General features: G+C 41.8%; 1 protein-coding gene across 1 annotated transcript; it reads left to right on the top strand.

Annotated features, from left to right (window-relative positions):
- Nucleotides 1-133: 133 nt before the first annotated feature.
- Nucleotides 134-15113, top strand: gfpt1 (glutamine--fructose-6-phosphate transaminase 1). The gene is made up of 19 exons (XM_031726958.2): nt 134-207; nt 2218-2325; nt 3256-3363; nt 3497-3622; nt 3757-3815; nt 3901-4035; nt 4123-4184; nt 4369-4448; nt 4534-4642; nt 4765-4928; nt 6595-6690; nt 6950-7047; nt 7238-7358; nt 7634-7791; nt 10604-10718; nt 11187-11314; nt 11414-11581; nt 12016-12177; nt 13170-15113. Exons 1-19 carry the CDS (start codon nt 201-203, stop codon nt 13212-13214), a joined length of 2049 nt encoding a protein of 682 aa, XP_031582818.1. The 5' UTR covers nt 134-200; the 3' UTR covers nt 13215-15113.
- The last annotated feature ends 1492 nt before the right edge of the window (nt 15114-16605 follow it).

Here is a 16605-nt window from a genome sequence, read left to right as displayed (position 1 = left end):
AATCGCATCCTTATGCCACGTCAGAAGTGCGTACGTCTGTAGGCGCAACCGGAATCGACAGACCTCCTGACCAATCAGAAGACGCCATGGAAGAACGCGGTTGGCTATGATTCATAGGAACCATCGGGGGCGGAGCTTATTGACAGGCGTTCCCAGCTACCGACTTCAGAGTAGCTGTAACTGGCAGCAGAACTGTAGCCATGTGTGGTGAGTATTGCATTTATTCTATACTTATATTAATCGGCGCTGAATGTATGTGGTTCAGGTTTCACCAGAATAGCTAGCTGAATAGTTATTCAGTTATTGCCTTGTTAGTTTGAGGATAAATGCTGGAAATGAGCTAGGGGAGGCTAAAGTGAGTATTGTATGGCCAACATGATGTTGCTAGCCAGCTAAATATAAACCGGTCTGTGTTTTTTCGTTTTACTCTGAAAGCTGCTTGATCTGGGATAACACGATCAAGCAGCGGGGTCGATATTTGAGTGCGACATTAAAATGGTAACCTGCTTTACGACGTTATTACCCATCGAGTAAGTTTCCAGTAGCTAAATCTCTGTCTGTTACTGTGGTCTGTGGATCTAGATGACTGTGACAGAGACGTTTGAAAACGAGTTACACTCGTTGTTATTATGAAAAAAAACGAAAGTGTAACTAGATGAACTGTGTTCTTTGGGATAATACCATACCATCTTTATTTATAAAGCACTTTAACATATAAACCAGGGTTCACAAAATGCTGTACATATACAAATAGCATAAACAAAACATAAAATCAAATATGTTTTTAAAAAAAATAGTCAAATTGAGTCAACCCTTTAAAAGAGTGCCAAAGGCTTTAGTGAATACTGTACTATATAATGTTGGTGTATCGCTGTGAATTAACGTCAGTCTTTCACTGTCTACATGACGCCAGTGGTCATAATCAGTTTGATGCTTTCTAATCCTGTCCTATCTCCGCTGTCTCCATCTATCTCAGTCCTGTGATTGATACCTGACATCTGTTTTCTCTCACTGTTATCACAATCAGAGCACTTCCAAAACCAAACCACCTTGCTATCAATATCTCTTGTCACAGTAAGGTGCCACTTTGCTTAGGTTAACCATTAAGCACTGATTATTTGCAGAAAGGTCCCTTTTGTCTCGCTTTGCCCCTCAGTGTCCACCTCCATCACTTGCTTTTCTGAATGAATGCTCTGTTGAGCCAGGATATCCACTGGTTAGTGTTTAGCCCTGTGACAGGGCTGCACTTTATGCCCACTCCTTTTGCCATTCATGGTGTCACTTCTTTCTGTGTGTGTTTGTTATTAGACTGGACGACAGATGTTTTAGGGAGGAAATTCTCATTATGTATGGAGGTTGCCAATAAAATGCTGAAGTCTTGATTTACACTGGCCTGTTTCTGTATCGTAATGGTCTCTCACTTGGGTTAGTAATCACACACAAATAAATCTCAAGTCTTAGTGACAAGGTAAATATCTTAAAATGATTTACAGATGTGAAAGGGAAACATCTTGCGTCTGATTTTTGTCATTCCTTTGACAATTCCCCTACCTCTGCTTTACGCAGGCAAGAGATTATATCTAAGGGAAACGGCAGGTCTCTATATATATACTTAATAGTCTTTAAACAGGTCTATCTGCCAAGAGATAACCTTATCAGGTTTTCCAGTGCCCGTATGACTTGTTTCTCATGTGTTACATCAGTTTGTCTGTCACTGAAATGTGAATAGCAGCAGATCGACAACTCCCAGTAATTCTTGGCCTGCTACACCAGGAAGGAGTCGAATTACGTTCGCTGTGGTTTCACCAGCCACCTTTGCGTAATCATTGTCATCATAAATAGTTTCGTTTGAAGATTTAAAATTGTTTTAAAAACTATTTCTGACTCAAAATGAATCCAAAGCTGGTTTAAAATAAAAACCAGCTGATTGGATAAATAAGTGCAGCATACAGAATGTCAGATGTCCTTTGCATCTGAAAAAACCTTCTAAATACTGTAATGGTGACTTCAGCCAACCTTCACCAGCTGTAGTTCAGTTGTTTCTCAAACCCACATGAATTAAACATCACTCCCAAATGCTACAGGGGTATCAGTCTGACAGGCATTTCAAGTGATCTGCCCTTCCAACTGCAAATAAATAAATAAAAATCTCCTTTTGGAAGCACAAATTCTTTATAAAGAAAAGCTTTCTGAAACATTATTCCCTCCTTCCCCAAGGAATCTTTGCCTATCTCAACTACCACGTGCCAAGGACTCGCCGTGAAATCCTTGAGATCCTTCTTAAAGGTCTACGTCGTCTGGAGTACAGAGGCTATGATTCAGCTGGTAAGGAAAAGAGAAACTCATCACCAACAAGTTCTGCCTTTTCTTAAAATTGTGTTTTGTTTTGTTTTTCTTGTGTTCAGACCTCCTCAGAGGTTACTCAAGAAATGCCAAAATGTTGTAATAGTTTGTTGGTCTCCAATGTAACATTAATGCAGCAACTATCCTGAAAGTCACACTTGATGTTTTCTTTTTCAGCAGTACATGCCAACACTAATGACTGTACCTGATTTATGCTTGTGTGTGGTTACGTGTTGATTAACATGTGGTTGTGTCCCGGTGTTTTATATACGGTGCCAACAGATGCTGGGATTTTTTTTTCTTCTCTCTTTGTTCTGCTCAGGTTTTTGTTACATTATTATTTTTTGTTTTGTTTTGTTTGTTTGTTTTCTCTGGAGGCAGTTATACCTCCGGTTTTTCCACTTCTTTGTACTTTCCCTCACATCCATTTTGGTAGTTTCAGCAATCTACTTCCAGGAATCTGCTGACATTTGTGAGACCTTGTATTTACTCCTTATACTGAGGGAATGATTGCTTTTCTCTCACTGATGCATTCAAAAACCTCAGCAAAGAAGTAGCTTGAAATGCATCAGGGGTATTGAACAGGCAAATCGCAGTAGCTGTGGGTTGCCTCGACCTGATGTGTAGTTACATTTCTCGGGAGGTGCACGTCAGGTTACGTAGAAGGTTATGCCGCTGGGCTAAAAGGGGTTTCCAGATTTCCACCTGAAGCATAATTCAGGCCATAGTTAGTTGTTTTACTTACTTGAACTTTGACACACCACTAATGGAGCTTTCCTACAGTTCTGCTCTGCTTTGTTTGGACCAAAAAGGAGACTTTACTTATATAATAGTAATACCACCGTTATACTTCATACCTACAGCCTTGCCATCTTTATGATTCTCGTGCTATTTTTAAAAAAATTTCATTAGGTGTTGGAATTGACGGGGGCAACAGCAAAGATTGGGAGTCAAACGCCAGATCTATCCAGCTGATCAAGCAGCGTGGAAAAGTGAAGGCCCTGGATGAGGAGATCCACAGTAAGCTGAGATTGTTGCTCGTTTAGAGAGAATTAATAATTGACCGAATCCTCGTTTTGCCTTCCTGCACGCTGTGGTGTAATTCGCATACTAAATATCGCCTGTCTTGGGGGTGTGTTTGTTTGATTTATAGAACAGCAGGATATTGACCTGGATGTGGAGTTTGATGTCCACAGTGGCATTGCTCACACTCGCTGGGCCACTCACGGTGAGCCCAGCCCAGTCAACAGTCATCCACAGAGATCTGACAAAAACAATGGTGAGTGATGTTTGAAGTTGGTACAGAAACAGCTAAATGTTTGATTCTGTATTTCACAACAGCCAGCCTGTTTTGTTTTTGTAACCTGTTTGAAGATATATTATAAGTTTCTGACAGTCCTCTTTGGTTTGCAGAATTCATAGTCATTCACAATGGCATCATCACCAATTACAAAGACCTGAAGAAATTCCTGGTGAGCAGAAGTTTTTCATTAATATTTATTAATGTATTTTGATTGTTCCGATTTATAAAGCGAAATCATTTTCTCGTTTCTGTAGGAGAGCAAAGGCTATGAGTTTGAGTCAGAGACTGACACAGAGAGCATTGCCAAGTTGGTGAAGTACATGTATGACAACCGGGAGAGCGACGACATCAGTTTCGCCACGCTGGTTGAACGTGTGACTCAGCAGCTGGTAAGGACTTGCTAATGTACACCAAAGATGCAAAAGCAATCAGACAAGGAAAAGACCTGACTTCCTGTTTGACCTGCTGCCTTGCAGGAAGGAGCTTTTGCACTGGTCTTCAAGAGTGTCCACTATCCCGGCGAGGTGGTTGGTACAAGGTAAACTCACAGACTGATGGCTGATCTTAAATCTCCTAAAGTGACGTCTAAGATGGGTCAAAATGTATACAATACATTTTGAAGTCTGACAGTATAAGAAACCTTTCTGCAATGCATTTAGACCATATGCTGGTAAAATATCAGGATGTGGTTTAACATGAATATTTTCTTGTGGTTTATACAGGAGGGGAGGTCCTCTGCTGATTGGAGTGCGCAGTGATCACAAGCTGTCCAGCGATCATATTCCTGTGCTCTACCGCTCATGTAGTTACAGTTTCTCTTTCTAGTCAAATGTATCCACATGTGGCTGGATGAAATTGACTGAGGCCTGTTTTCTTTTACATCCCAGCTACTAAAGACAAGAAGAGCTGCAGCACCCTACCCAGGACAGACCAGGACACCTGCCTGTTTCCAGTAGATGAAAAAGCGGTGGAGTACTACTTTGCCTCTGATGCGAGGTAAGCAGATACTGTTAGAGTACACAAATATGCTCAGTGAGACTTTCCAGTTCTTTATATGCCTGCTTTATCCGTGTATCAAAAATCAAACGTTTGATGTGGTTTCTGATCTGCCACGACAGCGCAGTGATCGAGCACACAAACCGGGTGATCTTCCTCGAGGACGATGACGTAGCCGCCGTGATGGATGGCCGGCTGTCGATTCACAGGATAAAGCGCACAGCTGGAGACTACCCAGCCCGCGCCATCCAGACCCTGCAGATGGAACTACAGCAGATCATGATGGGTGAGTGGAGGGACCAATTCTCTTCACACCATGCATTCCTTTCCCACACTAATGGTCAATAAATCGTTTATACTGTGCCATTAATTTAGTCTCAAAGCCTGTTATTATCATGCAAGTCATAATCGGTGACCAGCTGCTTACATAGTTTGGCTTGCTTTTAACAGTTGGCCCTGAGGTCGTTCTTGTTATCATCCAAGTCGTTACACTCTTGCTAGATTAGCAGGCCCACCAAAAAAACCACTCTTGGTAAAACGAATCACTTTGCTTTAAGATGTTATCACTCCCATCTTCCCTTCTTGACCCGAGTTGAAATATTGTGCTAGTAGGACAGCTGTTTCCTTCTTTTTCAACTTTTTACTCCAGCCCCAGGATTTGAACTCAAACAAAGGGGAAAAACATTTAAATTTTAGCTTTAATGTGAGGCTGTTAATATCCACTCTATAGGACAGTGTGCAGTTTGTGCCTTTGTGTTCCCCTTACTAATGCTTAGACAAATGCACTCAATTGTTTTCTGTTCAAGAAAGATAAAAGGCATTTCTCAGTGTTTAATTGTTGTTAAAAAAATATTTTCCCAAGTCACCAAAGTTAAACCGTTCACTTATGGAAATTAGGACACATTTTTATTATTGCATTACTTTCCTTTTTTCATGTATAAATCATAATAAAACCCCCACATGTAAGTTTATTCTTGGGAGAGTTTTGCATGCAAAACAGACCTTACGCACATCGACTCCAGGTCTGTCAGGATCTGACAAATATATAATCAGTCAGGATTAAATTGCTTCCCAGGGCTGTTAGGTAATCCTGACTGACTTTATGTTTGTCAGACCCTGATGAAGACTTGGAGTCGATGTGCATAAGGTCTGTTTTGCATGCAAAATTGCGCCAAGAATAAACTTGTTACATGCACTTAATCAGTTATCGGACCACCTGCAGATATGTTTTTTGGAATTGAAGTATTTCATCTATCCTGCTGCTGTGTCCTCAAATGAGGAAAATGAGTCTAAGTTTGCTCAGTATGAACACAGCTAATCTCATGGTTACTGTCTATATTTTCTTTTTTCTTCATTTTCACTGACTTTTCCTCAGCAGTCCAGCAGAGGGCAGAGGTGAGCCGATGTTGGCTGCACTCGACATTCCTTTGTGGTCCTGTCATTACTCAGCCTCTCTCCTCTCATTTCCTAGTTTTTTTTCTGCTGAATAACCTAAATCGCATGACCCAAATTGCTCTCAAAGGCAGGCTGAAAAGCACTTGCATATATACATATATATTTTCTTTACCTTCACGGTTTTTAATTGACAGGAAAACATTATCTCCCTGATGTTTTGTGTTTGTTTTATTTCATTTGAGGCATGACTCATGCTATGGCTCCAAATATCTTAATAGAGAAAGAAAGTTTACCCAATAAGTCCTCGCGTTTCCAGGAAGGCCTGATCGTCAATAAAACACAGTGAAGACTTTTGTTTTTGCTCATTCAGAAGGCTGTGGTTTGCATTCTCGGAAGCTTAATACATGTAAACAAAACCTCTCTCAGTCGGTTGAGTTCATGTGGGTTTTATGGGGCTTATAAAAAGTCGATCACTGAGTGCTTAACTGGTATTTACCTTTTTTTTTTTTTTACTAATTCTGGAAATGTTCCCCTGATATCTGATCCTCATTTTACAGGCAACTACAGCTCCTTCATGCAGAAGGAGATCTTTGAGCAGCCCGAGTCTGTTGTTAACACCATGAGAGGCAGAGTCAACTTTGACAACAACACAGGTTGGAGCACTGCCTTATTATTATATTTACCAAGACAAGAAATGACAATTCCTCAAAAATGTAAATCTTTGGCTTTCACTGTTGTCTTTAGCGTCAACTAATTTAGTTTTGCATGTGCAACTACCTGACTGACATTATAATAAGGATCAAGGACGCCCTATAAAAGTTTTACAGCTATAAGTACATTTTTTAAGTGTAAAATGTCCCATCTCTCCTCTGGGGTGTTTGTGGTCTTTGAGCAGTTTGTTATGCTTTTCAGTGACACTGGGTGGACTTAAGGACCACATCAAAGAGATTCAGAGGTGTCGCCGACTTATCCTCATTGCTTGTGGCACCAGCTATCATGCAGGAGTAGCAGTGAGTAGTCTTTTATTTAACCACCTTTTGTTCATTGGTGCAAAGTCCCATCATAAAAATAGTCATTTTGAATCCAAGAGGAAATATGACATCTGTGTTGTGGTATGAGCTTCGTGTCCTGCCACACTCTATGCTCTGTGCACAGCTGGCACGTTTTCACAAAATGATGCTGTTGCGTTTTTTTCCCCAGACCCGCCAGGTGCTGGAGGAGCTGACCGAGCTGCCTGTCATGGTGGAGCTGGCCAGCGACTTCCTGGACAGGAACACGCCTGTTTTCCGAGACGATGTCTGCTTCTTTATCAGCCAGTCAGGTGTGGAGACCAGTGCCATCTGGACTTGATCTGTGGCACATTCCCCATTTGTATTCCACTTTTTATCTGGGGGCTCTTCTTGATTTATCTTTCTATTTGCTCGATTTTTTTCAAAATGCTGAGTCAGAGTTTTTGAGACCTGTGGATTATTTTTTTCTGTAAAGCTGTCTTAAATCAGACTAGTTTATGGTGCAAAAGTCAGTAAATCAGTTTTATTGTGTGAATTGTTACGTTCCATAAACGGGTTATGTCTTCCATTTCTGCTGACCCTGCAGGGGAGACCGCTGACAGCCTCATGGCCCTGCACTACTGTAAGGAGAGGGGGGCTCTGACTGTGGGGATCACTAACACAGTGGGCAGCTCCATCTCGAGGGAGACTGACTGTGGAGTCCACATCAACGCCGGGCCAGAGATCGGAGTAGCGAGCACCAAGGTATACCATGGCAACCGTGGCTCTGATTAACTCTGCGGTTCTTATGAGTGCAGCTTTTATGCCCCGTGGAAGTGGAAAACCAAAACATGCCTTTATTGTGTCACTGGAGATTGAAAGGATACTTCTCACATTAACCTCTTGAGGTTAGGTTATATTATGCTACACAGCATTACCAAAATTACTGTTATTATTATCTTGCTATCTTTGAAATGGCTACTTTAAACACAGGTCTGTGACTACCCACTGTCAGTTGCCTCCTTCAAAGCAACTTATATAAAGAGCGATAAAACGGTGATAAGACAGAGTCAGCCTGTAATCATTTTGAGGGGTGAATGGGGCCAAGTTGCCAATTACATTCAATCTGTGTGTGATAATATGGCAATTAACTGTGATAAATCAACAAAAATAGCAAATCTGTTGCCTTTTACATACAAATAAATTCACATTAACTGCTTACATTCAGCCAGAACCTCATAGATTTTGAAGAGAAAGTCAGAAGTTGCTCCACAAATATCGGCATAGTTGCTGTTGGACGACGATTTCTCTGCATAATGAGACAGGAGCTCGGCAATCTTATATAGGAATATAGCCAGAATACAACCAGTTGTGTGGACTCCGCCTTTCAAATGTTCACCAATGTGTCTGACGGTGATTGCAGTCAGTTGCAGCTGGAGACAGGTTGCCAAACTACTTGCAACCAGTTGCAGGCTCCAAAAAAATGTTTTTAAATCAGTTCACTGGACAACAACCAAGTTTCCAGCCATAGAGTTTTAAGAGTTTTAGAGATTTAAAATCCAGTGAGACTGAGTCATTAGTGATGAAGATGAATGTACTGCTGGGTGTGTTTTCACCTTGTTGTGGCAGGCTTGGATGTGGATGATTAAAAACAGCACATTTCCTTGGAGTTGAAGTGAATGCTTATTGCCCCATTTAAAAAAGCAATCTACTCATTTTTCTGCTTTTTTTCTATGAGAATATTTTCAGAGGCAACACACCAAATGAATTTGCTACATTCAAGTTAGAAAAATAGCGCATGATTTCTTGGATTTGTTGTAACTGAGCCTTTGATACTTAGCTAAAGTACTGTACACCAGTTAATTGCATCATCTCCTAAATGAACTCGACGCCCGCTGACTCTGAATGAAACCCAGATGAAAACTCCATTGCAATTCAGGTCCCGCCTTTTGGAAGCTGACGTGGTCCTCCACTGTTATCCCAGAGGGAGTTAAAGAAGCCTGATTTTCTCATCTCAGCTCATGTAAACCTTGGACACTTGGTTTCATGCCTCTCCCACCCCCTCACCGAAAGCATTTGCCAGCTGGGATTCGAGCAGAGGAGTTGAAGCCCCTGCTCTTTCTAGGGAGCATAGAGAGAGAGGGAGGAAGAGTGGAGCAGGTCCTTCCCTGCCCCAGCTCTTGGCTCAGTGACTCTTGTGTTGCTCCAAAGTCCCAGAGCACGCCTCAGAGACGCCATCATTTACTGCTCGACTGGCAGGGCCACACACCCACACCCACCTCAACCGAATGCTGCACGTTAACAACTAAGCTCATCAAAACACTGACTTGGTTTGCAACTAACATGCTGAATCATCCCAAATTCATATATTTGGTCTCAATTTTCTTCTTTTTCATCCTCGTTGGATTTTTTAAAAACTTTAAACGAGGGAATTTCCAATTCCTGTGGTCATATTCAAGATTCATGGTATTAATTAGCACTTAAAGATAAAATACTTTGATGCTATCATGAGGCAGATCCTTCTGGCAGGTCAGCCGACAGTAAATGAGAGAAGACTGCTTTTGAATTACATAACTCTTTCCACTGGGAATTGACAGGATTACAAAGTTTGTTTTCTAGATCACAGCTGTTGTATTTTCTTTATGTTTCAGCTGTATGAGCTGTATGCATGCATGCTCACATTTGCAGGATCAAAGTTGGCACATTGTGCATCAGGAAAGCACTGACAAGTTTGAAAGTATGAACATGGAAGAGATCAGCGGTTTACTATGTGGGTTAAATGTGTTGCCACATCTGAGCCGACAGCGAGGTCTGTTGGAGCTCTGAAGGACTACGATTTGTGTGTTGTTGTGAAGAAAAAAGAAACAGTGTGTAAAAGTTTTACAGCTATTTTCTTGGCCCTGCACATTGGCATTTCTGAGTCCAGAGAGTCTTGTGAATTGACTTGGCTTCTCTTAAACCCTGATTGAATCTCCTAAATGGGCATGGAAGGCCTCCAAACGTGCTCGGAGATGAAGGAAGGAGAGAGTGTGGGCGGCGATGACGGCAGGCACGGAGTCTCAGATGTGTTGAGGTTATAAGAAGCGACATTTCCAGAAGGATCAGAGATCATCTGTGGTATATGTGGCTACAAAGGTTTTTAGGATGAGCAGCACTAACTTAACTGGGTGCGTTTTTTTATAATGCTGCTTGACGTGTATTAAAACCCACCTCTCCTTATTTCATCTGGTGCAGGCTATAAACTGGAGACCAAATTTGCAATCAAAACAAAGCGAAGAAGAAGCACATGGCTTCATAATCTGTACCGAAAGGCTCAAGTCGTGATCTGGTCACTGCTTCGTTGGTTCGATATTGAGCTGCAAAACAGGAAATCTACCATTCCCTCTAGAAATGAGGTCACAAGCAAACAATATTTCACTGTGCAGTGGTGGTCCACTTTGTGACCTTCATGCAAATAGTTAGGGAGCAGTTGTTTTCTTTATTAGTCAGAGTAGAAGCAGACAAAGAAACCGCATCTTAGCAATTGTGTTACAGTTAATAAATATTCTGCTTTCTCTGTTGTGTTTTTTGTCTTTAGGCCTACACCAGTCAGTTTGTGGCCTTGATCATGTTTGCCCTCCTGATGTGCGATGACAGGATTTCAGTGCAGCCCAGGCGCCGTGAGATAATCCAGGGCCTAAGAGTGCTTCCAGGTAAGTCACGCCATGTGTTGTAATTCAGCCAGAGAAGTCCTGATCATATGTGAAGTTTAAACACAAAAAGATTGGAAAAACTAGCGCTCAGACCTAAGATCAAGCACATCCACAGCCTGTTTTTAGTTTTGTTTTTGTTGGTTTTTTATATTTTTTTTTCTAAATCCTCTTAGAGGACAAACTTAAACGGCAACAAAAGGATCAGAAGACGAGAGAGAGCGGGGAGGGGGGCAGACGGATGAATAGCTTTAGATTTTGGCGTTGGGCTCTTGCATGACTCTCTGAATCTAAAGCACATGATGGCATGTCCCCAAGAGTAACCTAATAAGGAATGTCTGGCTCGTCTGCCACTCCCTGCCCAACATTAGAAGCTGAGTCTAGGTTCATGTTGCTGCAATATTTTTTTCATATTTTATCGCTGCCAGTCAGCCTCTTTAAACAAGAAAAAAAACATGTGTGTGTGTGTAGATTTGATTAAGGAGGTCCTCAGTTTGGATGATGAAATCCAGAAGCTGGCAACAGAGCTGTACCAGCAGAAGAGTGTGCTCATCATGGGCAGAGGCTACCATTACGCTACCTGCTTGGAAGGAGCACTGGTGAGCACATGCGAGTTTATCGTCTGACAGCTTGATTGTTAATTACAGCGTAGGCTTGCATTTATCTAAAGTGTGGACGTTTTTTTTATTCCCCTGCAGAAAATCAAGGAAATCACGTACATGCATTCGGAGGGTATCCTGGCAGGAGAGCTGAAGCACGGCCCGCTGGCCCTGGTGGATAAACTCATGCCGGTGATCATGATCATCATGAGAGACCACACTTACGTCAAGTGTCAGAATGCCCTGCAGCAAGTTGTTGCTCGCCAGGTAAGAATCGCACATGGCGCATGTTGTGTGATCAGCCTTATTGTAATGTTGGTGTGTTGGTTTATTTTACAATCCAGTCACAAGTGATCAGCCCAGATTGTTTAGTTGCCTGAATATGCTCAAACAAACTGACAAATAAAAACTAAATGTGATGCTTTACAGTGTTTATTATATGGTGGAAATTGACTAAGTGAGTTTATTTGAATCCATTTAAGTTTTTTCCTTTCTGAAAACTGTTTGCATCATAACTCATTAAGTTCCAACCCTGAAAATATGTTGACCACTGCGTCACCTCTGGCCCTTCAACTCAGTCGGTGAAAGGGGAGAGGTTGATTCAGCGCATCTCCGTCATTGTGCAGTCAACAATCTGCAGCAGATGTTGGTTTAGAGGTGTGAAAACTCACACTATATTCATCTCTTTGTTTTATTTACAGGGTCGTCCTATTGTGATCTGCGACAAAGAAGATCACGAGACCATCAAAACCTCCAGCCGCACCATCAAAGTGCCTCACTGTGTGGACTGCCTGCAGGGCATCCTGAGCGTCATCCCTCTGCAGCTGCTGTCCTTCCACCTGGCTGTCCTCAGAGGCTACGATGTAAGTGCTTTCCCTTTAGGATCAGCAACAAATCTCAATCCAGCATGCTTCTTAATTCAAACATTTCTTGGAGATATCATTTTCCCAAGTCATTTCCACTCTTGCAGTCATCATCAGTATACCTGTGTTTACATTTTCTGCTGAAAATACAGGTGTAGTAAGAGTATGATTGTGTAAAATACGTCGATGATTCGTTTCAGGACATAAAAGAGGACAGTTGTGCAAAAGATTCTGCAGCACGATATAAATGAGATGTTTTGTTATTATTAGCCTGTCACTGATCATCTAGCGCTGTCGCTCAGGACTGCTTTGTAAGCAGAAACACTGCCAGAATAAACGTGCAGTGTTTATAGCTGTAAATCAGCATGTCCCCAACTCACTTGAAAATGTAACCTACTTTGTGAACGATGTAAACTGCCAAACTTGGTGGTGAAGGTGATGACGATGTGGTTAGCTGCCACACTGAAAGAATTATAGTGAAATGTAAATAACCTCCATCTGTGCACAAATTCCGACCTGCAATTGGTTCATTTATTGGCAAAGCCCACAAGCTGTTACTGATGTTTGTGCTGGTGCTGCAGAACTGACTTAGATGTGTTGTTCCCTTGATTTCCTGTTTTTGAGGAATTTTAAAGGTCAAAGTGAGCAGCTTAGCTCAATGTCAGCATCTAAGTGAGTTTTTCAAAGCATTTCAGAGAAACGTCCTGGCCGTGCAGCTCTGTAGAACAAATAGCCCCACCACACGCATGCCCTGTGTTTTATGTAATTTTGTCCGAGGGGAGGAGAAGCGCTCTGGACAGGACGTGTGTGATAATTACAAGAGCAGTCCTGCCAAGCTGCCATATCTCTGGCTCGCAGATTAAAGTATGTTTTTGTTAAGATTTGTATAAATCATACTCGGGTGTTTTGACAGCAGCATTTAGTCAACAGCAGCAACAGTCTCCTTTTCATCTGCAAGGCTATTGATTGTCTGCTCCTCTGTTTAAACGCAGGTGGACTGTCCAAGAAACCTGGCCAAGTCCGTGACAGTAGAGTGAGCCGCGCCATTCATCACTAACAACAAAAGCTTGGCATAGACACACATTCAAGCACAGACCCCAAAGGGAGCGTCTGTGTGAAGTAAACCACCAGAAGATGACATCCTGTCCTGTGTCATGTGTGTTGTGGCTCTTTTTTTTTCCTTCTTTTTTTTTAATGCAGTCTTTCAGTAATCGCTCTTGTATCTCACTGTTGTGTATTATCACAGTGTTGCATTGTTTCTTTTATCAGAAAGCTTTGGCAACATTTGTTTTTTTCTTTGTTGTTGCCGGTGGCAAGGAATGGGTTCGCAATGACATATAACGTGCATATCACTTTTTTGGGGGGCGTGGGGGTGAACCTGTATCAACCATCGCTGGCCATTTATGGGCATGCCCTCCATGTTTATCTGTTGCTGATTGGGCTCTCTGGGAGTTGATGTTAAAGCTGTCAGTAGTTTATGCTTTAAAGACCTCACTGGCTCATTTTCTCTTTTAGTGCAATGATTTGTAGTTTAGTTGGGAGATTTTTTTTTTCTTGGCAGCTAATCATTCGAAGTGTCTTTACTCCACAGTTGAAGTAAACCACAGTCTTGAATCATTCCAAGCCACAGGTCATCGCTTCTTCATAATTGCAGTGTGGTTTTGATACACTTTCCCCTCTTGGATTTTCTTCTGAGGACACGCAGCAAAGAGCAGCATCAAATGTCCGATCAGAAAAAGTTTGTGAATACTGTGATAAATCTTCTAATGTTGCTGTGTGTAAGCCCAGGAATTCGGTTTTTTAAACCCTGGTTTTGGTCCACTCAGTTAATGAGAGGAACCACCTACACGTCGCTCGTTCACTCTTTCCTATTTTTCTCGACATGATCCTGTTACTGTAAACGCTCTCTGGGTGCAGTTTAGTGTTTCATTCTCATGTGGGACTTTTCGCATAAAGGTTTCTTTTAATCAATAAACTGAGATAAAGTTGCAAACCTGAAGTAGAGGCGGTCGCCAGCCCACACCTTGCCACCGTCATTTTGCAATTTTGGGACCATTTGTAGCTTTTCTTCTTTTCTTTTTTTTTCCCCTCCTTTTGTTACATTTGTTTGTTACTTGTGTTTTTTTGGAAGGAATTTTATATTATTGAAGTTACTCTTTCATTTAAAATGTTAATGTTACTGTCATCTGAAACATCAAACCAAAAATCTCTCTCTGGTGACTTTGGCAATCATAAACCAAATCTCTTTTTTTCTGTTTCACTGTTGCTTTTGTAGCCAAACATGAACTGATTTTGTAGATTGTATGCTATGAAGTTATTCCGAGGCCCTAAGGGGACGTATACACACAGTCGCTTGGCAGCATGTCCTACTGTAGACGTTGACTTTGGTCAGAAGCCAAATGCCAAGCTGTGTGTCTGTGATCCCAGGTGTCTTTTAAATTCAGAAGCCAAGAAAAAAAAGTGACATTGTGCACACACACACACACACACAGTTATGCAGTAGAGAAGGAATAGGATTAGCTCTTTTTTAAGCCCGCATTCTTTAAGTTTAAAGATATTTATCTTGCATTTACAGTCAAGCCTTAACTTGGACTTCATTTTTCCCCCCTTGAGCCTTTTCTGAGCCAGTGAAATGTTGTTACAGGTACTTTTGTAACCCACACTCAAAATACTTTTTGATTTACTGACTAGATGTATTGATCAAGGATGCTGCACTGGATCCTAGCACCATCTGTTGGGTTACTGAGGGAGTGGGAGTACTATTTATTAGTGGAACTGATGCAATAAAGTGTCATGTACGTATCTTTTAAAAGTGTCTGGGAGTTATTGGATTAAGTATGTGTGCGCTTGTGGATTTACATGACCTGAAATACTGACAGTGATAACAAAAGGTTTCTTTACGATTTTTATTCCAATAAATACGCTGTAGAAATTCAGTCACATTTCGACTTGTCATTAAAATAACTTGTATTTAGTTTTTCAGGTGATAGATTACACAAAGAGTTGAGGTACTGGAGGTATTTAGGGGTAGCTCAAAGTAATGATACACCACCGCTGGTGCCAAATTCCAGGAAGACTGACACTATCGGTCTGATGCTCCCACGTAGAGCTGTAACAGTGGAGACGCAGTGTCTGAGGCTGCTCCACAGACACGGCAGGAGTGATACTGCCACTTGAATGAGAGCAAAGGACATCAAACACACAGACAGTGAGAGGCGGCAGAGCGCGGGCAGCATAAGCAGCACTGCCTTGATTGGCTTTAAGGGCACTGCAGATCTCCTTCCTCCACAGCCACTCGGAGGGCAGCTGTAATTTCTGAAGGCGTGCGATGGAGGCCAGGTGGAGCAGCAGCTTGAGCATGCATGTTTGTCCAAGTCTTCACGTGCCAGGAGCACACCTGCCAGCTTCTGCCTGATGAACGTGTTCAGTTTCAGCAAGACTGAGAGGTAAAGAGTCAAGTTCCTGGTGAAAGCAAGTGCAGCTTTCAGAAGGATTTCATTGCAGAAACTAACCACAACGGCGGCCTCACACGCAGCTGTGGAGTAATTATGGAAAGCAACCACGGCTTTCAACAGTAACAGCCTCCATTGTCCGAGCATGGGGAGCGTCCTGGGTAGTTTCTCATCTATAAAGAGCATCATGTGAAGCAGGTAACATCCTCTGTGTAGAAGCCAGACTTTGCCAGTTGTTATAAATCAAAGAGTCACTGCAGCTTTTATCAGTGGGGCTGAATAAGTGTTAGCAGCTGTTGTGACTTTAATTGCAAACAGCTTGGTGTCGTAAGGAGAATGGATTTTCTCTGCTGCAGGCCTCTTGTTAGAGGGGCAGGAATTAGGTGTTATCACCGGAAACGCACATCTCTAACCATGAACATTAACCATGATTCTTCTATGTCTAAACGTCCTGAAAACCAAAAGCAGAAACCTGACTTTCTGTAACTATACGATCTTGTCAAGACTTGATATTGTGTTTATCTTTTCTTAAAAGTTTAGCATCTTCTGCATAATTAGGGCAGGGGAGCAATCAGCAGGCTCACCCGGTATCTATTAGATGGTTCCTGACGGCGCCAAGTCAAAGTGCAATAAACAGCTGTGTCCTCCTTATCTTCTTTTAGGTTAGGTCTCGCTGGTTATCAGCAGTTGGATCTTTTTAAGTTGCTGCTTAAAATGATCCAACTACCGTGGACTACCAGAAACATCATTATGTTTGATCACCAAATGAACAAACCTAATGATGTAATTGTTCAAATCTGCTTCTTGAGGGTTAGTCAGGTTGGGCCAGCAGCAGTGAAGATTAAAGCATAAAGCTGAAGCTTCAGTTAAAATGCTGGTAATTTATTTTGAAAATCTAGTGAACATTCAATTACATTTACATATTTACTGTCTGGCAATTCATGGCTGCTTATGATAACCATCAAATATTTTCTAC

The sequence above is a fragment of the Oreochromis aureus genome, linkage group 12 (genome assembly GCF_013358895.1).
Source record: "Oreochromis aureus strain Israel breed Guangdong linkage group 12, ZZ_aureus, whole genome shotgun sequence".
NCBI lineage: Eukaryota > Metazoa > Chordata > Actinopteri > Cichliformes > Cichlidae > Oreochromis > Oreochromis aureus.
The sequence above is the reverse complement of the archived record's forward strand: the minus strand, read 5'-3'. Positions and strand labels throughout refer to the sequence as shown.